This window comes from Thunnus thynnus, chromosome 21, assembly GCF_963924715.1.
Source record: "Thunnus thynnus chromosome 21, fThuThy2.1, whole genome shotgun sequence".
NCBI lineage: Eukaryota > Metazoa > Chordata > Actinopteri > Scombriformes > Scombridae > Thunnus > Thunnus thynnus.
In genome coordinates this window covers 15,433,398-15,461,000 of record NC_089537.1, presented here as the reverse complement: position 1 = coordinate 15,461,000, position 27,603 = coordinate 15,433,398, and the positions used below count along the sequence as shown (strand labels likewise).

Here is a 27,603-nt window from a genome sequence, read left to right as displayed (position 1 = left end):
GTTAGCTTGTTTTATGTTTGCAAATTTTATTCATTTCATAATACATTTTTTTCTCTCAGAGTACTGTGGCACATAGAGAATCTGTATTTTTTGCTTGTTAATATTTTCCCCAACATGTCATATGGATTGCAACAAACAATTGCACATAAAAGTGAATGGCCCACCTGTGGAGTTGTGCACAGTGAACCTCATCATAGTCACTCACACTGGATTTAAACAGGAACAAAGTGATATTTGTTTTTAGCTCTGTGTGAATATCTCATCATTTCTGAGACTGTATCTGGGACACAGTTACAGTATTAAATTAGACGTCCTGTGTGAATCCAGCCTTACAAGTCATGACAATTTTACACAGTCTCTTGCACACAACACTGAAAGATCGGTCAACTATGATTGGTCAATACACACATTATTCTATATCATATCCATCTTTTCACACATATACATATATTAACAAATTCTGAGATGAGATAGTATTTTTTTTTTTTACATTAGAAAAATACAGGACACTGATGATTGGACCCTTGTAGCTGTGCTTCTCATGGGCATTTGTACATCGATTTGATAAAACCAGAAACATGCTTTTATACATCAACACCTCAAGATTGACAAAGGAACGGGGTCAGTGTGCAAAACCAGAGATGTGAAAGGCTGGGATGAAAAGGTCACTGGTAGAAGGGGCAGAGCATTCATACAGAAGATCATCACACCTTTCAGTTCAATTAGTCCATCAGGAAATCCCGCCCTACTCTTAAACTGTAGCCCAATCATCAAGCAAAAGCTTGGACAAGCATGTGCATGGCTAACGGATATTCTGACTGATGTAAGTGGTCACAGAGTAAAGTAAAATAACCCAAAAATGAAAGGCAGTATTCTCAAATCTAGTGTTAAAGTAGTACAAATACAGTATGAATCGTTCTAGCCACTCCAAAAATGCCGTGTTTTTGTAACATTTACCATCTTCATTACTGGCAGAATATCAAATGGTAAATGCAGGCATACACTGAAAGCACTTTGAGTCATCACATGAGAGAGTTTGACGGGACCGATTGAGGAGGGCTCCTTTGAGGAGAGAATAAAGCCTTTAATTTGCAATAGTACCTATTTTAGCGATATTGCATAAAAACGTTCAGTAAGTACAAAAATAAATTGCTCGTAACAAAATCATGGTTTCATGGTATTTTGTTATTTAGCCCATTAGACTTCAATATGTAAAAATCTTTACAAGATTTTCTGAATGCAACACAAAAGTTCTGACATGACCCAGCGAAGGGGGAAACATGAGAATACCTTTCGCTCAAATAAAAGGCCACAAAGTTTGAAAGTAAACGAAGAAAATGACAGAGAGGAAGAAAAATGACTTTGGGTTGAAGAATACTGCATGAGGGGATGGCTTGTGTTTCTTTAAATAAAAAAATGAAATCACTCTCAGAGAAAACCTGAATATCAGACCTATCAAGGTTTATGTTGGGTCTGACATTCAGACTTATTCAAACCTCATGTTTAATTAATTTCAATGTAGCTTCCATATTAAGGCTGTAGTGAGTGTATATGTGTGACTGCTGATCAGTTCTTATCAGCATTTTATTTTTTTGAATAAATAGGAGAGCACTTCCCCAGTTAAATATCATTACAGTTGGCATTTAATTAAAGAAACACTGTGGGAAATATCCTTATTCACTTTTTCTTGAGAGTTAGATGAGGAGATTGATACCACTGGTGTCAATCTTTTCATCTAACTCTCAGCAATAAAGCCTTGTAAAATTACAAAACCTATATTTCCTGTAACTAGTTTGTTTCAATCTGTTCACAAATGATCAAATGTGCTTTGTGTTCCATTATTGCCATCTAGCAATTTTAGTGGAAGGCAAGAAGGACAAACACATTTTGATACACATCTAAACACTATTTTCTGGTAATTTAGTGCATGAATTCTAAAATGGTTAAAATGTCAAAAGGTACAATCATCCCCCAAAATGAGGATTACCATCTGATAGCTGTGTGTATGTGTGTGTGAAAACTGACAATCATTCATAAAAGCTCTGAAGGGGCTTACAGTATGATAAAGATTCCTCACGACATTTCATTTGGAGAGACGAAGATGCAGTATAAAACACGGCTCAGCCTCTTTTTGGGACACTGAATTACAGAAAGTTTCACATGATTTTTCCACACATCTTCATTGTACATTAAATCACAATACTCTTGCAAACAGATAGAAAAAAGACATGACAGTTTTTTTTGTCTGTACAGATATTCTTTTTGAGTTTGGGGTCATAAGGAGTGTTTTGCAGATTTTAAGGCAGAGACACCGGCTGTCGAGTCATCCTTGCTTGACCTTTTGTATGCATGGCGAGAAAAAGATATTTGAGGATCAACTGGAAAAGGGAAAAGCAGGTAGTGTCTTCAGGGTGAGAAAGGAAAGAAGGGAGTGAGGCATCTGTGAGGCATTTGACTGACGCGGTGCTGTGCCTGGCTGAGGGCTGAGTGCTATGTGGGTTGCACAGGGCAGGTGTTGGCTCCTGCTTGGCCTGGAGCTGGAGGTGGACGCTGGGTCAAGGCACTGGATGAGAGGGGCCCCCCGTCCCTGGGGCTCTGAAGTGGCCCTGAGGGACTCGTTGTGCTGCTGACTGTCACTACGGACGAAAGACTTTCACCTGCTGCTCTGGCTCCAACTTATCTGAAATGCAAAAATGACGGCACTGAACAAAAGTAGCATCCATAAAGAGACAAGCCGTAACATCTGATTCAACTGAGTTTTATCTCAAATGTCAAGACCGTCTTCCGAGCCATAAATTTAGAGCCTATGATGGACTGAAAAGGACACTTACACTCTTACTCAAGCCTCCGTTTCCCTCCTCTTGAAAAAAGGCAAAGATCCCCTAGCCTGCACCTCCTACTGCCCAATAATTTGCCGAACATTGACTTTAAAATGTTGTCAAAGCTGTTGGCACTACACTCTAACAGGCATTCCTTCAACCTTAGACGTCTGTTCAATACAATCTACAATGTCTCCACCTCTAATACCCATGAGGCTTTAATATCTTTAGACACTGAGAAGGCATTTGATAGAGTGGAATGGATTTACCTTTTTTATACTTTTTTATACTACCTTTTTTAAGCTGCTCTATTCTTTTCTGCAAACCTCAGTCAGGAAAATAATATTCAATCTGAGTATTTTCACTTTATTGCTCTACAAGGTTTGTCCTTTGAGTCCATTATTATTTGTAATTGCCATTGAACCCCTTTCGATAGCGTTTCTAACCCATATTACAGGCATACTTAGAAGTGGTATATAGTTGCAGGTCTCCCTTTACGCAGATGACCTCCTTTTGTACATTTCCAACCTGCCTGTCTCTGTCCCTGCTGCCCTTGCCACTCTTCAATCATTTGGTCTGATATCTGGATACAAATTGAACTTAAACAAAAGTGAGGTATTTCCTATTAATACAGCTGCTAAGAAATACCCTCTACGCAACCTACCCTTTGAAATTGCCCAACATAGCTTTACATATCTTGGAGTCCATGTTGCATACAAATTTGAAGACCTTTACAAGGCTAACTTTGCCCCCACCCCCCCCACCCCCGTTGACCTGAATCTGAGAAGACTGTGAATGCTGGTCTGTGCTCAATCTATCTTTAGTTGCATGAGTCAATTCTGTTAAAATGAATATTGTTCCATGGTGCTCCTACTTGTTCCAATGCATACCACTTTTCCCCCCTCAGACATTCTTCCGTACTGTGGATAGCCTGATCTTGGAGTTTATCTGGAATAAGAAGGATCCTAGGCTGCGTAAACAATACTTGCAAAGGCCTAAGCCACTTGGACGGATGGTTTTATCAAACCTCATGTTTTATTACTGAGCTGCCAATATCAGGATTTTCAAATAATGGCTTCAATATGAGGTCTTTGAACCTCCCCTGACCTGTCTGGTTGTAGAGGCAAACTCCACCAAACCTGTATCACTGATGGCTCTAGTACACTCTCCAGTCACTCTTCCACTTCTCCCTATACTAAGAATGTGATTGTTAAAACCTCTCTTAGGATCTGGGTTCAGTTTAAGTGCTATTTTGGTCTATATTCATTTTCTACCTATGCCCCACTAGCTTATAATCATGTCTTCCTCCTTCTCTAGCAGAGAGTTTTCTTCATGTGGTCAAATCTTGGTATCAATACTTTTAAATACTGGTATGTTGATAATGTTTTTGCATTCTTTCAGCAACTCTTGGACAGAGTTGGACTTGGACAGTTTTACTTCCCAGGCAACATTTTTTTCAGATATTCACAGGTCTGTAGCTTTGCCCATAACACATTCCCCCATGTTTCCCAACCTACCTAATTATTCAAATTTAGATGGTTTCCTGATACCAATCCCAACTCTGAAAGGCTCAATTTAATCCACAAACCAAATTAATCTTTTACGTCCAGTCATCAAACTCTATAAAGACCCTTTGGGAGGAGCATCTGAGAGAAGTATACCAGAGGAAGTTTGGACAGAAATTTTAGAACGGGTACACAAATCTTCTATTTATGCAAGACATGGTCTTATTCAATGTAAAGTGGTACACCGTACCTACTACACTAAGGCTTGATTGTGACGGTGTATCACCAGCCTGTGATAGGTGTCAGCAATCTCCTGCAAACCTCACACACATGTTTTGGCTTTGTCCATCCCTACATAATTATTGGAAAGAGATTTTCAGAGATAAAGAGAGATTTTCAGAGATAAATGGGGAAAAAGTAGAACCAAATTCTCTCAGTGCATTATTTGGGATTTTCTACTTGTTGCCTTCCCTCTCAACATCCAAAAAAGATGTCTTAGGTTTTGGCACCCTACTGGCTAGAACTGCACTGGATAATAGACATCCTTTATTTTCTTAGAATGGGAAAAAAAAATCAGACTTTTATTAAGTGGCTCCTCCAATTAAATTTGTGAAAATATGGAGTCCATTCTTCCAATTCGTTAAGAGGATAAATTTCCCACTCATTCCTGATTGATGCAACTTTTGTGGTTTGGAGAGGCATCAATATTGTGTTTGTTGTGGCGTGGGTGATATGCTGCTGTACTGACTATTAGTGTCTATTACTGACATGGTTTACTATTGGCTGACTGATGGGTTTTTTTGTATTTTTATTTGTGTTTGTTTATGGTTGTGTTATTTTAGTCTTTGTAAGCTGTTTTGGTGTTTAGCAATATGTCAATTGTCACTTTTTTATAATGTCTTTTTATAAAGGGAATATATACCTGATACCTGATGCTCTGATGACACAATTGTATGTTCTTGCAAAACCCAATAAACAAAGTTTAAAAAGAAAAAAAAAAAAAAAAAAAAAAAGATATGATTACGTGTCTTGGTCACTGATTTTAGCCCATTGTCCTGTATGCTCTATGTCTTTCGAGCTGTGCTAAAAAGCCACCCTGAATCAGAGCTATTGTGTGGATGCTGGTGAAGAAAAAACGAGACAAATAGAAAATAAAGAAAGCCCCAACAGAAAAAAAAGAGAGCCATTCACTGACATGAAAAGGAACCGACTTCTTGTTGGTTGATAAAACAGCCTTATCCTCCTGTACTGCGTGTTTCCATTTGGCTTCTTTACATCTAATGGAGCTTTTCAGTTACTTAGTCCCTTTCTAGCAGATGTATTCACTTTTGCATCCATTCAGCCCCTGATCTTTTCTTTTAGGACAAAGAACAAGGTGAATGAGAGTGTCCCCTTGTTTCTGTATCACTCTCCATCTCTAGCTGTCTCAGTTTCTCTCTGACTCACAGAAAGAGTGTGTGCGTACAAGGCTGTTAAGCAGTGTCTGTGGTCAGGAGAGTATGGATTGATAAGGTATAGGTTAAGACACTCACATCACTTCTGTTAAACCCACTGATGACTGATAAGTAGTAAAATGTGGGTACAACATCACAGCAGTAACAACCTTCAAGAGCTTGGATCATTTAGTCTGCTACTACAGATTTAAATGTCATTTTTTCCCCATTTCAACAGATATCAATATTGGGCTTGGAATTATTAAAAATGTCAAGTGATTATGTTATTCAGTAATGATTGAAAATAATTTCCATCACTGTAGTTTGTCTAATTTAATGGAAGATATATGGTGTGTCTCAAGAAAATACATTTGGAGTGAATCTGCATCTTGAACTTGTTACTATTTGAGTTAATTTTGCTTCAATGCTGATTACTTTACTAATTCTAACCATGGAGTTTTTGCTAAATCAGCTTGTGTGTATCATTTTGGGAGTTTTCAATTTTAGTTTTAATTTAAGACTAAAGGCCAGACAGAGCAGTGCTAAAAAACTGAAATGTTCATTTTTAATTTTAATGGTTATTTAGAAGTGTATTTGTCTAGTTTATCATTTTTTTCCTTGTATTAATTTTCAGCATACACTTGGTTTTCATGTGTGTACTGTCAAGCTCATGGTTGTCATTTTGATTGGTTTCCAAACATCAAGAGGGTGGGTCTTATCTAATATGAGCCTGTCACAAGGCAGACGGAGAGAAGACGGAGAGTAGAGATACAAGCGCTTGAGAGTGGCGTGCTGCTGTTAGCAAAAAACTCTTTTGTTGAGACTGTAACAATGAACGATAACATTAGTTTCTGTTTGTTAGCCTGAGCTGTGCTCAATGTATTTTGTGGCTTGTTAATAGCTGGCACAGCTGTAAGGCTTAGTGGAAATTAAATCCTCTAGATCTGACAACAAATCATTTTAGTGGTACTACCTGTGCCATGACAGAATGTAGTAGTACACAAGATTTGTTTTTTCTGAATTAATAATATTGTTTGGTACCTTTCAGTGGAGGGGCTGGCAGCTTCCTCCTCTGATGGCGTGATGAGTCCAGGGTTTGAGGCTGTAATGAGAGTGTTGATAAGTCAACAGACCACAAACACTTAAAGATGTTACATTTTCTCACTTTCAGTATCAGGCCAGTTACCTTCAGTTACTTATCATACCCATACATTATGATAAAATGTTAGCATACACAACCAGACAAAGATATTTGGCTTCACTAGACAATATAGGTGACCTACAGGTAAAAAAGTGTGTATGGCTGTGTGCCTTAAGGTACCTTTGGCTTGGACTTGCAGAAACGATTGCAGACAGTCACATTCAACCCAGCTGTTTTCAGAGCTGATATCCTGGCCTCAATGTTTGATATCTGAAAGGAGAAAGGAGAATGCTAGATGTGCCTAATTTACACTTTAGTCCAACACCTGATTTGGTTGCAGCATGTAACATCACCCCCAGATTTTACAATAAATGGCTTGAAAATGAACTCATTGTTCACAAAATCAACAGTGTGTGTGAGCTGGAAGAAAAGTTTGGGATTCGGGGTGCTGTTTGGCTCATAGACAACTGAAGAACAAAACAGATGCTGATGAGCAGGACAAGTGTGTGGAGAGTTACAAATCTTTCTCCAGTACCTGTAGTTCAGACTGCTGGACCTGAGCAGCCGCGGTGGCCACCTGGTCTTCCAGGAAAGCCAGCTCTGTGTCTGTGGTATCACTGCTAATACTGCGGGCACAATGCTCCAAGTCCCCCAGTGCCCCCTCAAGGCCATACACAGCACCAGCAGCCAGGTACACCTGCATGGAGAAACACACCCAGACATTTAGTTCCTCTTAGGATGATTTCAACATAACTTTTGTCATTGAAAGTTAAAACTTTCAGGGGCTACGGTGCTCTCTATCTTACATTCTCCTCCATCTTGGTAAGCCTCTGATCCAGCCTGCGGGTCTCAGAGCTGCTGGAGATAGGGGAAGCACTGATGGACTCAGACGGGGTGTAGCTGTCACCTCCTGCCTCGCCAATCAGCTCCTCTGTGGCGTTCAAAACCTTCAGCACCTCGGTGGTGATGCTGCAGAGAGATGCAGCCGAGTACTTCTGCTTCATTTAAAAAAACACACAAACAGTACAGAAGTCAGTGATCAAAATAATACATTCTGAAAGGCTTAATTTGACTTAACTTACAAAATATATTTATGAATAAAAATGATGAAAAGGAATATATAAAAAACATTCATCCAAAATACATTTTTATGAATAAAAATTGTGAAAAATAGCAACACAAAATCAGTTTCAGTGTTGAACTGAGAAACCCTTTAACATATGTTAGGAGCTTAATGCATGAGTAGGGAAAATTCTGAGGCATGTAGCTAAATAAAATCTGCAAACATCACATTGATGACAAACTGAGTGCCTAATGTAGCATAATGATGAAAAAATATGTTTCATTCTGCTAGCAAGGGGATGTAACAAAAGGCAATTATGCAATCACAATTTTGGGACATTATAAAATCATTAGCATAGGAAAAAACATTTCAAAATCATTATTGTAAAATGAATGGAAAGCAAATAAACTCAATGTGGTTTAACCCGTTGAACGATTTGTGATTTATCAGCACTTCAGACCCTTGCTCATGCTGCAAAAATCTGTAAAAGAATATTATGCAGGTGACACATATTTGTCACACTTTTTCCTCACACACATGCTTGACCTGGGAAGAGCAATCAGGAGGTGGAAGAAGAAAGAAAAAGAGGAGGAAAGGAAACAAAGCGTGTTTCAAGACAAAGCTGGAGGAGTGATTGATCTTTTGTTTTTTAGCCTTTGAATGGTTAAAAGATGTTGCAGTGGACAGAATCTCTCCTATTACTGTGCAGCTCATTTTCAAAAAAAGAGATGTATGATTATCTCCAGGATAGAAATTATGACGATTGGGTGTGCCGCTGAGGAATCAGTAATTTAGCTATCAATTAAAATATATATATATTGTATGTGATTACAGTGCTATAAAGACTTTATCCAAGATTGTATGTCGAGTACAGGAAATACCCCAAAAATAAATTAACATGCTGTTGAAAAATAATCAGTTTTGGACCTTTCAGTTTTAAAAAGTAGAAGAGCTTCAACATTCTTAGTTAAATGTCACAAGCTGAGGTAATTAATTTATGAATGGCCGGGCAAACCTGTTGGCAGACTTGCCACCATATCAAAATGCCATTGACAGACAACTGAAAAAACATTTTTAATAAACAGTTTGTCATTGTGTTTACTGGTCAGTGTCTCTAGTAACTGGAGCAGCTTGTTCATCCCAAAATCCAAGCTTGTTTCCAAATTCAAGCTGTCTGTGACAAATAATAATTTAGCCATTAAGATGCCTGGTAAAGAAAGCAAGCAAAGTGTTGTTTTTTTTTTTTTTTTATCGAATAGATGAAAAAACTGTGTAAGAAGCGGAAGGCATGGTGAAGAGAGACAGATATAATTCAATAATGAATGAATCACTGGCTGAAGCTTTGATCAGTAGGATTGGAGGCGTATTGATCCCCCTAAGATAGACAGACAGACAGTGTGACAGTCTGAAATGCAGAGTTTTAGCCGGTGACGGGAGAGGCAGGTAGGGAAGGAAAACGGATGAGAGGCAGCACTTTGGTTGAGACGAGAGACAGTATTAGGTGAGAGATGAGAGGCAGCACAGTGAACCTCTTATCTCTTTAAAAAATCACCATTCAGTGATCTTAAAAAGACTGAGCTGCGTGGATGCTCTGAGATATTGACTTGAGCTGGTCGATGGAGAAATGGATGCTTGTTGAGACTTTGATGTTCTCATCCACTCCAAAGAAACAGATCAAACAGTCTGACATATATACATTATGTCTTCTACAGTCAATAAAATCTTGTGCCAAAGTGCCAGTATTACATGCACACATGTTCATGTTCAAATTGGCAGTTTTCTCATCTTTTTCAAAAAATGTATTGTATGATGTTTTATTGATAATTTTAAAGACAAAGGCCTTCTTTATAGATTGCCTGGAGGGCATTGTGTACGTTTTCTAAGGGTATTTCATTCACCAACTGACCTTATTTTTGTGCTCCTCTGATTGGACAAGTATCCAGCATCTATGTATATATAATATATATGGAACTGTTGTGATGTTTATTTATATACTTGATTGTCATGAATTAAATGTTAATTAATTCATCAGCAGTGAGCCAGACAATGTGAAGGAGTTTTAAATGACAAGGTTTTTTTTGTTTTTTTTTTAAAATAATCTGTACATTTGATGTAAATACAAAAGAAAGAACAAAAAGACACAAATATCACTGTCACTGTGACATGTTTTTTTCCCCGATTCACATCAAACTGAGCAGTCCAACTTGGGTTTCAAAAGGGAGCTGTGAAAACCATCAGAAATAGATCACATTTGTAGATGTGTCATACACATTGTGAGAGATGAGCATTACTCATAGGAGCCCTTATAATGAGACTGGCTAATGACACAACATCGACCCACACGCTTCACATGTAACACCAGTAGTACAGGAGGTGATTTCAAAAGTGAACGTCCAGGGCTCTGTGTGTGTGTGTGTGTCTATCTATGTCACTTCATTATGGTTTTGACATGTCTATATGTTCATGAATTTACAATGTGTCTTACAGTTTTACAGTTAGTACTTGTTACAGTACTTGTTCACAGTAATAATTCAATATGTAAGCTAACAAATATCAATCACTCTGTCCCTGCCAATTAAAGCTCACACTGAGGAAACAAAATATTCTTTTTCCAAAGATTTAACACTTCTTTTTTGTTTTCCAGCATATCCAGCTGTCAGTAGTTCCTCTACTTCCTTTGTGCGTTGCATTGTGCATACTAGTGTACAGTACAACAGCACACTCAAAATCAAGCAGATTTAGTCTGCATACTGACATTTGTAAGGAAAGGAAAACGACAAACATGCTTAGGATTAGTATGTAGTATGGAAATCGAATACAGCTCATCTGTTAAATTATAACAGGATGTCATTTGTCTCTTAATATCAGATCTCATTCTTGTTGTATGCTGTATGTACTTATTTTTCAGATACTAGTTATGCCTTTTAACAACTTCCAGAGAAGAAAGGCTAACTGGTTGGAGCTGTTCACATTGTGAAGAGCAAAAAATGCTATTTTTGCAAAACACCACCAGGCTCGTGGCTATGTTGCAGTCTGACCTTTTGAGCCTTTTATTAATGAAAAAAAAATTGTATTTGCAGCACCTCTATGATGGATGTTTTCCTGTATGATTCTCGAAAACCACTGCAAAATGGTGATTCTACAAAGAAGACCTTGCTATCTGATTTTGAGAGACTGAGGTATAATGTTTCCACTTGTATTTAGCTTTTCTGCTACCACAAACTATTTTAGCTGCACTCTCAATGTCACATGTCTACCTTATTTTTTAGAAATAAGAAAAACATACCATCAACAGAAGTGCTATTGGATACCCCATTTCAACACAACTGTCACGTATTAAGTAGATGCATTACTGTGCATTTAGTCAGGACAGATGTGTTTCAAAGCATTGCATCCTGCGCAAGATAAGATGCCTTTTGCTTTCTAGCTGATGTCTCACCTGCTGTAAGAGAGAGGAGAGCAAATGAAGCCTCTGCTGTTGCTCCAAGTCATTCTGTTGCTCCTGACACACACATACAAACATACACACACACACACACACACACACACACACACACACACACACACACACAAAGAAACACACAGGCCAGCCGAACAAAGGGAGAAGTGGAGCACAGAGAAAGAGGGAAAGCACAGGATGAGCAACAAGTGTTTGTCACATAAATACATGGATAAGAGAGGAAAGTAGGTGGTTGAGGAGTTTTTGGAAAATAAATTTATCAAAAGGCAGACAGACAGACAGTACAGCTCTAGCGGGGCAGCGACAGAAGTAGAATATAAGCGGTGAAAACAAATAAATCTGCCTCACGTTCTTCTCTCCCCCTTACCTGGTTGTCAGACAGCACTCCCTCCTGGGAAGAAGGCGTAACTGCAGGAGAACTTGCGCTGGATCCACTCCTCCATCCTCCTCCTTTCTGTCCTGCTTCCTTCTCCACATCTCTTTTATGTTGCCTCTTACTTTGTCTGTTCCCCTCTCTTCTGTCTCCTCTCTTTTGCCCCTGGTCATCTACTTTGTCTTCCAAACTCTCTACTCCTTTCTCTAACCTCCTCTCCCTAACTCTTCCCTCTTCACTCAGCGATGGACTCTTTATTAGTTTCTCACGTCTTGTCATCTCTTGTCCGTTCACTTGTTCCACTGTTTCACTTCCTTTTTCTCTTTCCTTACTGCTGGCTCTTAATCTGTCACTCGCCCTCTGCCTTTCTCTTTCTACGTCTCTCAGCTTCGTCTTCTCTCTCTGTCTGTCACTTTCTTTATCTGTCTGTTTGTCTGCAGGCCACTTTGCAAAGTCCTCTTCAGATGAGCTGCTGTCTTTGCTGTTGGCACGGCTGACCAGCTCTCTGAGTCTGGATCGCAGTTCCTCCTCCAGAGGGTCTCCAGAGCCTGATCCATTCCCCGAGCTGCTGAGCGAGTGCTGGGGCCCCGGACCCAGAGAGTGGGGCTGAGGGGGGCTGGGAGCCGCTGAATTTGGGGCCACTGTCTCCAAGTCTTCTGGCTCGGGTGTCATGGCATCTAATTTGAAGGCGTCCGTTGCAGCTGTGGCCATTGGCAAAGTGTCAGGTATTGGATGTTCCTCACTTAAACCCCTCTTCAGCAGGGCATTGAGTAGAAAACCACTGTTCTCCTTGAGTGGACAAAGAGGGACAAGAATACACACAAAAAAGAACAAATAATCAGAAAATATCCAGCGAAAAAAAAAGGCTTTCATTTAGCAAAAAGACACAATTGCTGAAGAGATTATAGAGCCTGAGGAGCATTAACGATAACAGAATTGTAATGTGCTGCCTCCCAATGGTTAAATAATATTTTACAACCACATATACTGTAAACATTTTCACTGACATGGTGGGAATTTCAATTCAGTTACTATTAATAATCAACTACAGGAGTGATATTTTACCTGTACCAAGGGGTAAAGGGACTGTGCATGGTTTTGGCCAGCTGGTCTGCTCTGCTCTGATGACGACTCTCTCTTGCTTTTCCTGCGTCGCCGCGATCTTCTGACGGGGTCACTCTGCCTCTCCTCTGCCTCACTGCTGTCTCCCATCACCTAGAAACAGAGTATATTTACTAAAGTACTGTACTTAAATAGCATTTTGAGCACCAGTACTTTACTTGAGTATTTCCATTTGATACTACTTCTTCTTCTTCACTACATTTCAGAGGGAAATATTGTACTTTTTACTCCACTACATTTGTCACTACAGTTGTAGTTACTACTTTACACTTTAAGATTTTCCATGAAAAAAGATATGATAAGCTTATAAAATACAATACATTGTTAAAAATAAACCATTGGTTCCCAACATTTTTGGCTTGTGACTTCTTGTAAAATAGCAGTTTCTAGTGGCAGTTTCTTTCCTCTTCCATTAATCATCTCACAACCTCTCAGATTTATCTTGTGAACCTTTGGAGGAGGTCCAACCCTCAGGTTGGGAACCATTACAGTAAACTTACCTAACTTTATAAAAAGTAGTTAAACTAGCTCCACATCAATCAGCTACAAATGCTGCTTATACACTGATGCATAAGTATTAACAATCCATAATGTAATATATAATAATATATCACTTACAGGGGCCATTTTCTGCAGTAGAAATAGTTTTACTTTGATATTTTGAGTACATTTTGCTGATAATACTTAATTAAGATGCAGGATTTTGTATTTTTATAGTACATTGCTGTATTGGTACTTTTACTTAAGTAAAGAATGTGAATACATTTGCCAGCACTGCCTAGAAAAAAACATATTCTATTGTAAATTCATTGTCTTTTCACATGTTCTTTACTTATTTATGTAGATATAATCTATTTTCAATCAGTCACATGATAAGTCACATTTTCTGTGTAAAGTCATTTCATCTAATAATGATTAAGACAAAATTTACATCAGACTATGTGTTGTAGAATATCCAAAGTGACAATGTTAAGACAAATCACCTTAGGGTTAAAGTTCACATCCAGTGACTCTGAGACAAGTGGATACGGAGGGAAGTTCTGGTGATGGTGTTGGTGGTATAGGGGCTGGTGGTGAGGGTGTAGGTGTGTGTCCGGAGGTCCTTTCTTCCTCAGCAGGTTGTGGGGCGGTTTCCGAGGACATGCAGAAAGCACAGACGAGGCCTCAGAGTCTGAGTTGAGAGTCTCTGTGTTGGTGTATTGGCCAGAGGACGGTGAAGTGATGGGGAGGTGCTGGGTGTACGTCCACTCTGGGTCATGCTGCGAGTCTGTGTAGTAAGTCTCATCAGACAGTTTGCGTCGGAATTGTCGCAACGCTGCTCCCCAGCCACCCTCATCGTCCTCCTCAGAGTTGGACCCCATTTCGTCGTAAGCTGAGACGACACCGGACTCCTTTTCCAACACGCTGAACACCAGGCTCTTCCTCTTGGTTAGCAGGCTGGGCCGAGACAGCTGGGAGCTGTGCAGAGCAATCCAGTTACCGTCTGGGCTCTGAAGAACTGAGGACGCACCTGGATGAACATGACCAGAGAGCAGAAAGTTAAGTTAGTAAAACAAAGTCTTTTTCATCTTATTTCCACCTGCACTTCATTGAGCTGTGTGCAGATGCAAGAGTGTGAAACATCAGGGTAATAGACAGAATTTTTGCAATCAATACAAGATTGCATGCAATACGAAAATTCATACTCAACACTCCAAACTAATGGGGGGCAGCGTATCACCAGAAAGTTGACATTACATCAGCGCCAAATCAAGTGTGTTATCACTTCTCTGTTAGCTAGCAAACTAGGTAACTAGGACTTTGACTAAGTATGATAGCAATATGAATTTAGGGCTAATGCTGAGTTAACATTTACTTTAATAAATCTAACCTAGAAGAGAAAGTGCTACTTCTTCCTCTCATGTTGGACTGAGGGCAGACTGGATGCTACAGTAACTCACTTGTACCTCAAGAGGTGATTCTTGAGGTACAAGTGGTTTTATGAGAGAAGACGTGCTGGGGCTAGCTGGTTAGCATGCTAACTTCAGTAGATATCTCCGCAACACAATACATACACGTCTTTGACATAACATCAAAACTGTTATTTCTTCACATTCTGTTGACAATTTTAGTTAATTAAGAAAACTAAAATTCTTACATAATTCTTACATATTGCACCTTTAACCGTTCAACAATGGATTGAAGTGATACTCCACTCTCCAGTATCAAACACAGAAACAGAAAAAATGCTTTAGTCTCCTCATTAAAGAAGAACAGCAGCTGTGATTCCCTTCATATCAGTCAGTTACAATGAAACCAAATTTTGATACATTTTCACAGTGGCAAAAAAACATTAAAACGTGAAGTATCACATTTAAGTGCAAAGTAAAGAAAGCTAGTAAGAGTTGGATAAATTGCAGGTAAATGTAAAATATGACACAACCACAGTCAGTCTTGTCATCGTCTTAATCACTGGGATAACTACTGTGAATATAACTAATTTGAGAGGGAGAAGACATACAACTTTCCTTTACACATTTTAAAAATATTATACCATATTGTAAATAGCTATCAAGACAAACATTTTTAATCCATCCAACTACATATCCCCACATCAAATGCTTAGGAGAATGAATTCACATTAGCAGCTGTAAAAAAAATTCAAAAAGTAGTTACTGGAGTTGTCCAGGCGATCCACACTCTTCCAGCTGGGTAGAGACGTGGCCTTGGGCTCCCTCTTCAGAGAGGCGTACTCCTGCAAGCCACTGCCCGCCCCGGCACCCTCGTCCTCTGGACCTTTATCTGGGGAGTCGTCACTGGTGAGGGAGAAGGCTGAGCGTGACCGCTGCAAGCACACACAGGTAAAGGAACACAAATGTGAGCAATAAAATGCTGGAACAGGTCAGACAACAGGCTCAGCCAGAGAAGTGTAGAAAATTAGTGTCAACTTTTTAAAATAATTGTCAGACTGTTCACTTGACTCTGAGAGGCCCCTTTAAACAGACTTTTAATCTAGCTGCTTGGACAGAAGCAGCTGCACAGTGCTCAGGAACAGTCATATATAATATCCACATAGAGTAACAACATAATATAAAAGGAGAGCAATTGGTCCAGCTGGCTAGTCTCCTTCCTGTGCTGGCAGAAATCTGCGCACCTCAAAATTCCCATCAGCAGGTGGAGCTAGAAAACAACTGAATTACTAGCCAGAGAGGAGAGGCTGTGTGAGACAGACAGATAAACAAAAAGAGATCATGTGCCACTATCTTAATTGAGATCCATAAAATGTCTTTACAATGACAATGAATGAGAGATTCTCCCAAATTCTCCAAAAATAAAAGAATTTTGCCAATCTTGCATCTAAAAAGGGTTAAGTTGCGCAGAAAATGTCCATAATCTTTTACATTTTTACACTACAGGGCAGTTCAGTCAATGTGTTTTATATAAAGGCAACATCACAAGTTTAAAGTTGTCTTTTGACACACAAGTTAAAGGTTAGCTCTTCAAGGGTTTGTTCTCCTAATTATAGCTTTAGGAAACACTGGTACAGGTTCATAGATACAGTGTGGGGCTGTGGGGAATTAGAGGGATAACATTCAGGCATGACAGAGTCATGAAAGTGTGTATTTGCATGTACAGTATTGTTTTTGCAGAGAGCTGATAAACTGAGCCAGCCCCATGGCAGGCTGAGTAGTTAAGGGAGATCCCTGCGTATTTCACAGGACTTTGATTTTCGCTGAGTGAAACAGCGGGAAGCAGAACGGAGAGGCCTGGGGAGCGCAGCTTTGATGCTTCGCTCACACGTGGGATGATGACAAATCTCCACCAGTCCCTGCTGACGAGTAGCGTGAACCACTGCCAGGTGTGTGTGTGTGTGTACTGCTGATTGTGTGTGTGTGTGTAACTGTATATCTCTGGGTGTCTGCGTAATGAGTGTGTTGTATGGTGTGTACTTCTCACCAACCTGGCACATTTATTGAACCAATGCTATTACATGTGAGCTGGAGAGGGTTTAACATCAGAATACTGAACAGGTAAACTGTCATCTTTGGTCCACTCTCACATATCAATCAGAATTAATTCATGCTTGGCTCAAATCACATTTTCATGCTTTGCCTCTGCCTACTTAAGGAGAAAATCTGCTATAAAATATTTCAAAACAGTGGAAAAAGAGCTATTAGACATGCAGCTGTGGGTCTGTTTTGTTGCTTGGTGGTCTATGTTTCCCCTTGTTCAAAGGAAACTAATGATAAAACTCAAAGAAGGCATATCTCTGCCAAGTCTAATTAGTTATTTCAATATTAAAAATTATTTTTACATGTTTAATCTGCAGCTGGATCTGAAACCGCATCAAAACCCAGATCATGCTGATTTTTGGAGAATACCCTAATCCTGGGAATATTACAAGGATTAAGTGTGCCTAATTTCAAGCAAGTCAGACTCTTGACCAGTCGATTTCGCTACAACAACTACATGATCCAAAGACGACAGCAGGAAAAGAAAGAGAATTGAATGCAAAATGGGACAACATCCTCCTCTCACATGTGACACAGTGTTACAGAAAAGTGAAAGTGATTTTCTGCCAAAAACAACATTTTCGTGTTTTTGAAACTTGGCAAAGACACTGAGACAACAGCCGGTCCACCCGGAGGACTCCACATCAGAACACAGATAGAGGAGAATTTTACTGTATGTGCTCCAAAATGAGGAGCCTGTGTACTAGAAAAAACAAACCACCCTTCTTTAGACACATGTTGCACAATAGAGAAGCAAATCCTTCTGGTGAAGACTCAGCAGGAAAATATTGATGATAATGTGTTCACAGTCTGAAAACAAAGAACAAATGGTTTGAAAGAGGCATCAGGGAGGCCACATACATCATGTGGAGGATTGACTTTGACATTTATTCTTTGCTGCTGACAGCGCTTACTGACCCAGAGGGAGTAGGAAGTCTTGAGGGGATCCTGTGGTCCTTGTGAAGAAGCTTGAGGCTGTGAAGGGGAGGGTGGTTCACTGGACTGGATTAGGGACTGAGGCTGAGGCCAGACAAAGTCATACTCTGTTTGCATCTCTGAACGCTTCCTCCTCTGGATGATCTGAGAAGGAAAGTAGAAGGAAGAAGATCAGAGTATATAAACTGTGAGAAATGTAAGCATATGGCATTTAAAGAAATAATGAAAATAATAATAAATGCAAATTGGAAACGTAATATGCAATCCCACGACAGCTTTTTATTCTTACACTTAGCCATGAATAATTTGTTATAACTTTATAATCAATAATCCAGCTCCCACTTAAATTTCCATGTAATATTATGCACTGACAACCTCAAAGTGAAGATAAAAATAAATCCTTTTTTTTTTAATTCCACAGACTAAATGGCCAACAAATGTTAATTAAAACTGAAAAGCAATCAAACAACTGTGTCTCCATTTTTAAAAAAAATTAAAGCAATTGTCATATGAATTTTAACGTACTGGTATTATTTTCAAAGCCTTTCTGCCCCTTTCTCAAACTGTTCTGTAATACCAGTTTCAAAAGAGGCAACGAACTGCAGTCATGTTCATTTACATTTCAATGTTCTTGAGCTATCTCTTCACCAAAATGTAATGACAACGCAAAAGCTTTTGATTAAAATTTTGATGGTCTACTGTCAGTCATTCTGTCAAGGTAAAGACCTAAGTTAAAGACATCTTCATTTTTCCAGTGTGCATTAACTTTTGAATTAGGTTAACTATACATGATTCTGAAAAATAATCATGTATAACGCACTCTTACCCAACCTACTTTTTGTACAATAGTTGTAGCAAGTTCCTCTATGAGCTCCTCTTTGTGGTCCCGCAGATACCGAGCCTCATTCTGCTTCTCCTGCACACACACACACACACACACACACACACGCACACACACACATTTATTCAAAGTGACTGCGAATTACCAGTCTGTGCAGACGCCTTAGCCAAAAACCATGACTGCATCCCGCTGATACTGAGACCGAGAGGGAGGCGAGGAGAGGTGAAGTAAGAGGCCATGACAGAGGAAGCGGGGATAGAAATTGGGGAGTGAAGAGCAGAGAAGAAATAGAAAAGCACAAAAAAAAGGAAAAAAGGAGAGGAAGAAGAGGGAGCGGAGGGCTGTCTCACCAAGCTGTCACTGAACTCCTCTGCCTTAGCGATGGCTTCCTCTATAGCCTCCTCAGCGACACGCAAGGCGACTGTGAGCGTCTCTGCCATACTGTGTCCTGATATAACACACATGAAACACACATAAACATCCAAACATCCCCTAACGCACAAACTTCCCCCTATCTTTTACCCATAATTGAACCAAACTGTAAAAGACCAGTTTTTCTGTCCATGTGGTCCATTTAAACACAGTCAAAATGAAAACATAGATCCCACACACACACACACACACATAGAGAGTGTTTGTTTGTTTGTTGGCCTCTCAAGAGCTGCCATTATCGAAATGGCAGATCTTGATCATTGCATAAACAACTCATAATTATCAGAAAATAAATTATGTTAGCGTTACTGTTATATTGGGACTATTTGGTTGTTGTGTACTTGTGTATGACGGCGTGTGCATGTAAATGGCATCTAAAAGGGTTGTGTGTAGTGTGTAGGAGGGCATAATTTAGTGTGTGTGTGTGTACATTTGTGCGAGAAGGCAGTTTAATGTTTAAAAGACGACTGTCGCTCTGTGTTTCAGCTCATTTTAGTGCAGCGTAGCTCTGATGTACTTCACCCCTCACACATGCCCTTTACAGAATGGCCTCTATTTGTTAAGGGAACAATTAATGAGCAATAAACATAAAAGCTCAACCTTTTCAGAAAATGGGAAAAAAAAGGGACAAGTGGTGGAAAAAAAAAATCAATAAAGCTACAAGAAACAACTGTAAAGTGGCAAAGATAATGTCGATTATAATCGTGGCTGAAATTACCCATCTGCACTGCCTCAAAATGCCGCATGTTCATCACCACCACCGCATCTCTCACCTTCACTCTGTTTGTAGAAGGCAGAGTCACTGCCACAGACGCTGCCATCATTGTCGTTGCCGGTGCTTCCCTCGTGAACGCTACTTTCTGATAAAGAGAGAGAGAGAAAGAGAGAGATAAGAGCTGTCACTCTGTCGCCTGTCACAAACATGCAAATACTCTGCTCATATCATACCATATAATAACGTAGCGGCATACTTTCATTTGCACTGTTGCAACATTATAAGTAGGTTACCCTGCATACAAAGCCACTAAAACCCCTTTTTGTACTCTTGTCAACTAGTCAACTCCATTTTGTCATTCTGTCAGTTGTATTGTGTTCTTCTTCATGCTTTTTCCCTCTGGCATAAAAAAACATCAACAATAACAACAACAACAAAAAAAAAAGAAACAAAATGACAGTTGAAAGAAAGTGACAATTCATCTGATAATTCTCTTTGACTTTCAAACAAATCACACACTTGCACTTATCACAGGCATATTCTCAGTGCACATAACCAGTAATGTTTTTGTACATTTTCTGTACAGCTCATTCAGGCCAAGTCTCAAAAGAATTAGTGCTGCTATATTTACGTAAACACTTCCCCTCAGACAAACTGCAGAATCTACAGTTCTAGCAAAGGGACATTCGTGTGACCTAAATGGAAATTTTGTGATTATAATTCTTAGACAGGCCTACTTAAAGAGCAGAGGGAGAGATTGAGAGTAAAGTGGAGATGGTGAAATACCCAGAGAAGGTGTAGCGGTTACAACATTCCCGCCTTTGAAAACCACATACTCCCTTTGTGGCCCATTGATTCATGTTAGATATCTCTCCTGTGATTCCCGTTTATTGTGGCCTTCTCAACAGCCAGGCTGTAAAAGTGAAGACAGTGTACATGGATGTGCATCTTATTAAGAAGACAAAGTGTCAGCCAGCATAGGAGAGGCATCCACCAGACCACCAAGGTAGAATATAATGCTATTGGAAGAAGGGAAGTAAGCTCCAGACACATCTCACCTCCTAACTGCCATACCATAATCATCCTCAAACCCAGCTCCAGACAAAACACAGGAACATCCACTAACCGGAGCCAAAACGCAACCAAGCTTTTGCTCTAAAGCTTCAGCCCCTGCTGCTGACAAAATACAAAAACAACCAAACTCCATGACACCCATCCTTGGCCTGTCTCCTCGCCTCAGCCACTAATCTAGTCAGCAGCGTCCTGTTCCTGCTTCTGTTTAGAGTTTCTGGCTGAATGCACAGAGACATTCGAATGCTGCCGGTGGTTTGGTGAAGCCTGCCTTCAAGGAGCCAGAGCCACTCACCAATCTCTGCCATAGCTAACAGCAACACAGCCAAGAAAACAACCCGCCGTTACACAGCCATCACTCTTCCGCGCCGAAGTGTTGCCACTGGATGAGAACTCTCCCACCAGTGTGTGACTTGCTAAAATACATATATTGTGCAAATATCAGCATGTTACTTCATAAAATGATTTCAGAAAGGGTTTAATGAGACCACAATCCATAAAAATGCAAGGCCAGGCATTCAAAAAACAAATACATCAGAATCTAAGAAGCTGGCATTTCTTTTTTTCCCCCCTTGACAGCAGCAGTAACACAGCCAGCTGTCAGATATGTTATACTATTCCAGCTTTACTGCAAAACGAACTGCTGTTTGTCAAATCACTACAACGTTTTAGTGCAGAGCCTGTAAGCATACAGCCGGCAATCACAAACCCTTACATTACTTCACTTTGACATGCTGTAACTCAACCAGAAAAGACAATCTTTGATGTTTCTCTACCCATCTAACTACAGGCAACAGCTGCCTTTACAGTCACCTCACCCTGAAGGAGTGTGTATTTGATTTCATGCCGCCCATGCTGTGTATTTCCACTTACGGGCCCAGTCCTCCCAGTCACAGCACGGGTGTAACAAGTCTCCAAACCATTACACACTCCAGCCGTCCTTCACACTCCCAGAGTTGTCTCACTCTGACTGAAGTTGCGTTCAACAGAGCTGTACTGTTCTCGCTTGGTTAGACCTGAATTATAGTTTCTGGCAGTGTGAAAAGGGACAATAGGTGGGGAAATTACCTGCTGCAGCTCAGGACAATGTAGACACAAAAGGACTGCTGTCAGGGAAAGTGAGCTGCCTCGCAAGAATCACACATTGACAGGCAGGCAGGTAACGCAACACACACACACACACGCTCACAGACAAATAGGGAAGCTAATACAGAAATAAATAGACTAATAGACCCTCTGAGGACTGTGCACCATGACACTTCATCCCACGCCAACTGCAGACTCACAGCACACAGCTCGGTACTGTTTGCATCCCAACACTAACCTTTGAAACAACAGCTTGTCAGCAGAACTTGGCGATTTGCAAAAAGAATAAGCCAGTTCTGTCAATCTGTCAGTCATACGGATGCAGCCAGCAGGATGCTTTCTTATGTGGCATTCTTGTGTTTATCTTGGACAAGCAAGGAAATTGATCTGGTATGTGTTACTGTCTACTGGGACTGAAGAGCATTTTATTACTGTATTGCCTTCATTAATTTGTCTGATGCAGTGATGGAAAGTAACTAAGTGGATTTCTGCAGTATAATTTTTAGGTATTTTAACATAACACGAAACATAAACATATTTGTTAACTTGTTGTGCTCTGTGGTGGAGACAACACTGCTTCTAAACTACCTCCAACATATTTTTGGCATTTCTCTAATTTCTTGTTATTTATTGGCCGACACACACACACACACACACACACACACAAATACTGATACATCTGAGCTAATAACTTCCAATATACTATATCAGTCTGGTCAATACATCAACTCCAACTTACTATCAATAGTTTATATTTTTACTCCACAACATTTCAGAGGCACATTTTAAACTTTTTATACCACATTTATTTGAAGGCTATAGTTACTACCAATTCTACTTTGCAGAATGAAAATTTCATAAATAAAACACGCTCATGAAATATAATGGATCATTACAGATATATACCCGCCAGTATATAAAGTGCCAAAATGAGTTCCAACTCAACCAGCTACAACATTAAAATGCTGCTGACATGTTAACGCATCAATAATAGCCATCAGATATAAAATATGTAAATGAATACTGAAAGGGGAAAGGAAACTTAGCTTTGCTGATTTTAAAAGTTTTTTTAATGTCCCCCTCCACTCAAAAATATGTTTTTCTTCTTGTTCCCACAGTTGGATGTTTGAGCTTCACTGTGCAGAATGATGTATGTGCAGGGTTTGACACTTGAAGGCTGTTTTTACATTCAACTGCTGAAAGAGGGAAGTTTATCTGAGCTCATTGAAAAACAGATTTTTAAGGATGGGCCTATGAGCATAATTTGTGACACAGTTTTGAAGCTGATCCTGGTCTAATATTCAACTTACACAAGTGTGATGTGGAAACTTGAACCCTCTAGTGCACAAACAATGAGATTGGACTTTACAGTGAAGTAGGAGACATCTTGTATCCATCAGTTAAACTTCTAAAATGAAATATATTTATATATTTATAGATTCTGGTATTTTTAATGAGGGAGGAGTAGATGCCATTTTAAGAATTTTAAAGTGGTAATTATTCATTTTTTTGTGGAAAAACCATATTAGACACACATTGTTCCAAGCAGAGTCATTTTATATGTCTTAATACATGTCTGGAGGGGACCTTTGAGTAGACAAATTCTTCTTCCACCACTGGTCACATGTGATATTATGGACACCATGCATGAATAAACGTGGTTTAATTATGTGTCTCACAGCATTTTTAATATGTCATATTGCTAAAGGGAGTCACCACATCATCGTTTTGTTTGTCATTCTCTCCATTCATGCCTGCTGTTCATCCATGAATCATATATGTCAAGGCAGCTATGATACACTGAGTTAGTGATTACTTCAGTGGTTGGCCCAGACCGGCATCACTGCCTCGTTGCTACAGAGGTGATGGAAGGTCAGTGTGTGTCTCTTAGTCCAGCACATTCCTCCTCACGTCCAACTTCCATATTTCCTCTCTATGACCATCATCTCACCTTTGTTCCTCACTGCTTGCCACTCCACCGCTCAAGGGAGTGGATGAGGAAATCGCTCAATATCACCATGGTAACTGCACAGATGACAGCGGCAGCCTGCATCTGCAAGGGTGTGTGTTGTTTCATGTACAGTACATGTGTGTGTGTGAGATATCAAGGGCATGCTATTGGATGTTTTTTTTTTCTTTTTTGTTATTAATATAGCTAAATTGTTTAGTTTTCCAACAGCTTTTGTCAATGATCGATGTACAGTACAAGTACATTTTGTAACTGAAAGCTGTTAGCGCTCGGCGAAGCAGCTGTGATATCAAAATCAAAAGTCTGCATATGTAATTTTGTTGTATGTTATTATTTTGGAGTTTCTGTGTTAGAGGTTCAGCACCAAGCTGGCCAACCAAGTGTCTAACCCTCACTGGATAACTGATATGATTCAGCCTTCATGTACAGTATATAGGCTGTGTTTTTACACATTCTGTAAAACATCCTAATGAATACCCTGCACCAAAACATGCTGATGATTCTTCCAGTTAGTCACCTAGTGGTTTTTTCCCCCATTTAGGCCGTTGTTATTATCATTATTTTTTATTTTGTCCTCTCAGAGCTCTGACATCTCCCACTTATTAAAAATTCCAGTCTCTGGTGGTAGTGTATTATACGACTAATGCACACATAGTTGAAAAATATGGTTTAATGGGACCATTTCAAACGCTAAAGAAATCAGTCCAATGTGGTTTTGGCCCGAAAAAGTGTTGGAAATTTTGCAAAATTGCAAATTCTCACAATGTGGGGATTAAGTTGAGTGAAATAAATAGAGTGTCATAAAGATAGAATATGTGAAGAGACAGAGAGAACAAAAGAAAGAGTGTGAGAGTGTATAAATAAATGAGCCAGTAAAGCTCCACTTAGAGCTAACGTTCCTGAAGTGCCAGCAGCGGCAGCAGGAGGAGGAAGGAGAGTCCAGACGGTTTCCTTTTAATTACAATGCAGCATCTGGCAGCACACACAGTCTCATAAACAGCGTCCTCAGAACAACGGCTGAAGCGACAGGATGTCTGTTTACATCACGACAGGCTGGGAGGTTGAGAAAAGTAAACAAGCCTGCATGTTCATTTGTCTCTTTTATTTGGGAGTTTTACTCACCTTTTGTTGAGATGTTGTCAATGTAATCTCAAAACTGTCATAAAAACAAACTCAAAGACAAATGAAGTAGGGTGTTTAAAGACAAAACTGCACCCTTTCGAAATTATAATAATAATTGTATTCATATACTTATTACTACCATCCGAGTGGTGCTTGCAGCATTCACAAGTATGTGTCTTTATGTGTGCATGCAGAAATGAATTGGTCCCAGGGCAAACATGCCCTTTAAAGTTCAAATGATGGAAGTGGAATGCAAAATGAATGAGCAAAATGTCTCCAATAATTAGCAATTAGCTTTTAGCATTTAATTTCTTCATTTACATGCAACTACTGTCACCTGCGATCCACAATACCAGACTCAAAAGAAGCCCTAGGCTGTTTTTCCATGTACCCAAATCAGTCAGCCATAGCTGTGCTCCACAAGCTCACACAGGGATAGCTATGCTGAGCTGCGCTGCCATGGTCCTGTCTGGTAGCAGGACTGGCCGTGGCTAACCTGTGACAAACTCCCCCTCCCAAACAAGTTGTGTTTTGTGCAACTTAAAATGTGTGGCTGCACTGGAGACCACAGAGACAGCTGTGTCTATGTGTTCAGTGCTTGTTCACACTACTTTTGTAATTTCTAAGTGAATCTGAGCTTTGGAGTTTAGTTTATCTCTTGCATTTTCTGATCGCTTTCAGCCATATCAAAGCTTTGTTAAGTTAATGCTGATGATAACATTTTCTGCTTCTGCTGCCTCACATTAAAAACTTTCCATCATCGAAAAAGCAGAGGGCTAAGGCTAAGTTTTTACGTTTAAGTTCTAGGAAATTAAATATGTTTATCACCAAGTTAGCAACGTTTGTTAGCGGTGCTATTCTTCAACAAAACAAGTCTACACAACCACACTGTGGCCACAGTAAGATGTTAGATGACAAGTTGCAGACAACAGATTCTTAATGTATTTTCTGCACGCCTCCAACATGTCATCAAGGTAAACAACTTCTTTTAGCTTGCCATGCTGTACAGTGTAAAAATTCTCACCAGAAAAGAAAAACACGCCAGCAAGCAACTGTTTTTGTCACGGTTCAGTGCGACTGTTACCTTATACATAGACCAGACTGACTGAATGACAACTGTACAGCTGATAAGGTCAGAGTTTTCAGTCTACACTGACATGTCCATGTATTCAGGCAAACAGACATTTGTACATGGGTGAAAAAGAGCCAGTTTCATCCCTGACACCAAAGTGGCCCTAGCACTGTAGTTGTTTGCTTTTCGTCAGCAGTGGCTTTGGGCTTCTGTTTAACATTCTGCCCTCCAATCCCTACAGACACAACACTGTACTCTGAGTCACTAAGCTTTCAGCTCAAAGATCACAGACACCGATCCAAAAAGTGACAATACGCTTGAGTATCTGAAGTTACGAGTGTCTGAAGTTCTTGAGCCATATTTAAGTAGGTTTATCTGTCAAGGCAGTGTAGAAAGCCTTAAATGACTACAAACCTCTTGAAAGACAATGTGAATCAGTAAGTCCTTCTGCTTTGCTCTTTTGGCAGAGCAGGAAAGAGGCAGAACAAGGTCACTGTCTCTATTGTCCTGGCACTGACTCACTTTTCTTGGTTATGAAAGAATACTGCTGTCAGTTCACATGAAAGCAGTGTTTTATTTGAATTCATTTGGCTTTGCTGCTCACAAAAGCTGTAATTATGGTCCAGAAGCAAAAAAAAGTTAATGAATTGGAGATTCATTATCTGACCTTGTTCGGTCCACACAAAATGGCAACTCTTGCAACTGCTTGTCCAGCAAAGTAACATAAAATAAAAGCTGGTCCGAAGAGCGAACTAGGATTTCAGAAAGACAAATACAGATTAGAAGGCAATCAGTGGAGGATTACCCTCCAACAGTTCACCTCTTACTTGTCAAACTGCAAACTTTGGAGGGCCCCAAGGCTCTTTTCTGGGACCAATTCTATTTTCATTATATTTCTCCAACTAGATGATTCATTCGTAGGCATTGCATGGCCTACCATTTTTATGCTGATGATCCATATCTACATGTAGAATTTACCCAAGTTGAATTAGGGCCTGAAAACCTCACAAGACTAGCTTGTCCACCATAAAATATATAAAAAAACTGGATGTCTGCTAACTTCTTTCAATTAAATTTAGATAAAACGGAGATCCTTATCATCGGCCCTGACAATCTGTGAATTGATTTAAAGTCTCTTTTCTGACAACACTAAGTCTTCTGTCAAAAGGGATATTGCTAAAATCCATTCATACCTGAGCTTCAGAGACACCAAATCCATCATACGCTTTCATTTCCTCATATTTGGATTCCCTTTTTTCATATTGCCCCTGAAAATGTATTTTTCCCTTAATCCCTTATTCAACTTGGGTAAATTTATCTGCATTTGTGTATTTATGTATTTTTCCTTCCCATTTTCTTTTTCATTTTTTACTTGTAAATCTCTGGCTTTGATGAGTGATTATCAATTAAAACTCAGCGATGATGTCACTTGAAAGGTGGCAGGCTCTGTA

The 27,603-nt window shown here is 39.7% G+C and overlaps 1 protein-coding gene across 4 annotated transcripts in view; it reads right to left on the bottom strand.

Annotated features, from left to right (window-relative positions):
- Nucleotides 1-25: 25 nt before the first annotated feature.
- The window catches only part of myripb (myosin VIIA and Rab interacting protein b), a 117,171-nt gene continuing 89,593 nt past the window's right edge, over nucleotides 26-27,603 (bottom strand). Inside the window, exons 5-18 of one of the 4 annotated variants that reach the window (XM_067578444.1) lie at nucleotides 19,891-19,977; nucleotides 19,036-19,133; nucleotides 18,680-18,760; nucleotides 17,827-17,988; nucleotides 15,572-15,740; nucleotides 13,900-14,426; nucleotides 12,860-13,009; nucleotides 11,789-12,583; nucleotides 11,401-11,463; nucleotides 7,705-7,896; nucleotides 7,434-7,595; nucleotides 7,079-7,168; nucleotides 6,799-6,859; nucleotides 26-2,680 (exon numbers count right to left, since the gene is read on the bottom strand). In XM_067578444.1, the coding sequence (XP_067434545.1) occupies nucleotides 2,637-2,680; nucleotides 6,799-6,859; nucleotides 7,079-7,168; nucleotides 7,434-7,595; nucleotides 7,705-7,896; nucleotides 11,401-11,463; nucleotides 11,789-12,583; nucleotides 12,860-13,009; nucleotides 13,900-14,426; nucleotides 15,572-15,740; nucleotides 17,827-17,988; nucleotides 18,680-18,760; nucleotides 19,036-19,133; nucleotides 19,891-19,977 (2,681 nt within the window). In that variant the 3' untranslated portion in view covers nucleotides 26-2,636. The remainder of the gene's footprint in view (nucleotides 2,681-6,798; nucleotides 6,860-7,078; nucleotides 7,169-7,433; nucleotides 7,596-7,704; nucleotides 7,897-11,400; nucleotides 11,464-11,788; nucleotides 12,584-12,859; nucleotides 13,010-13,899; nucleotides 14,427-15,571; nucleotides 15,741-17,826; nucleotides 17,989-18,679; nucleotides 18,761-19,035; nucleotides 19,134-19,890; nucleotides 19,978-27,603) is intronic. The other 3 variants (XM_067578445.1, XM_067578446.1, XM_067578447.1) reach the window with 3 other exon arrangements.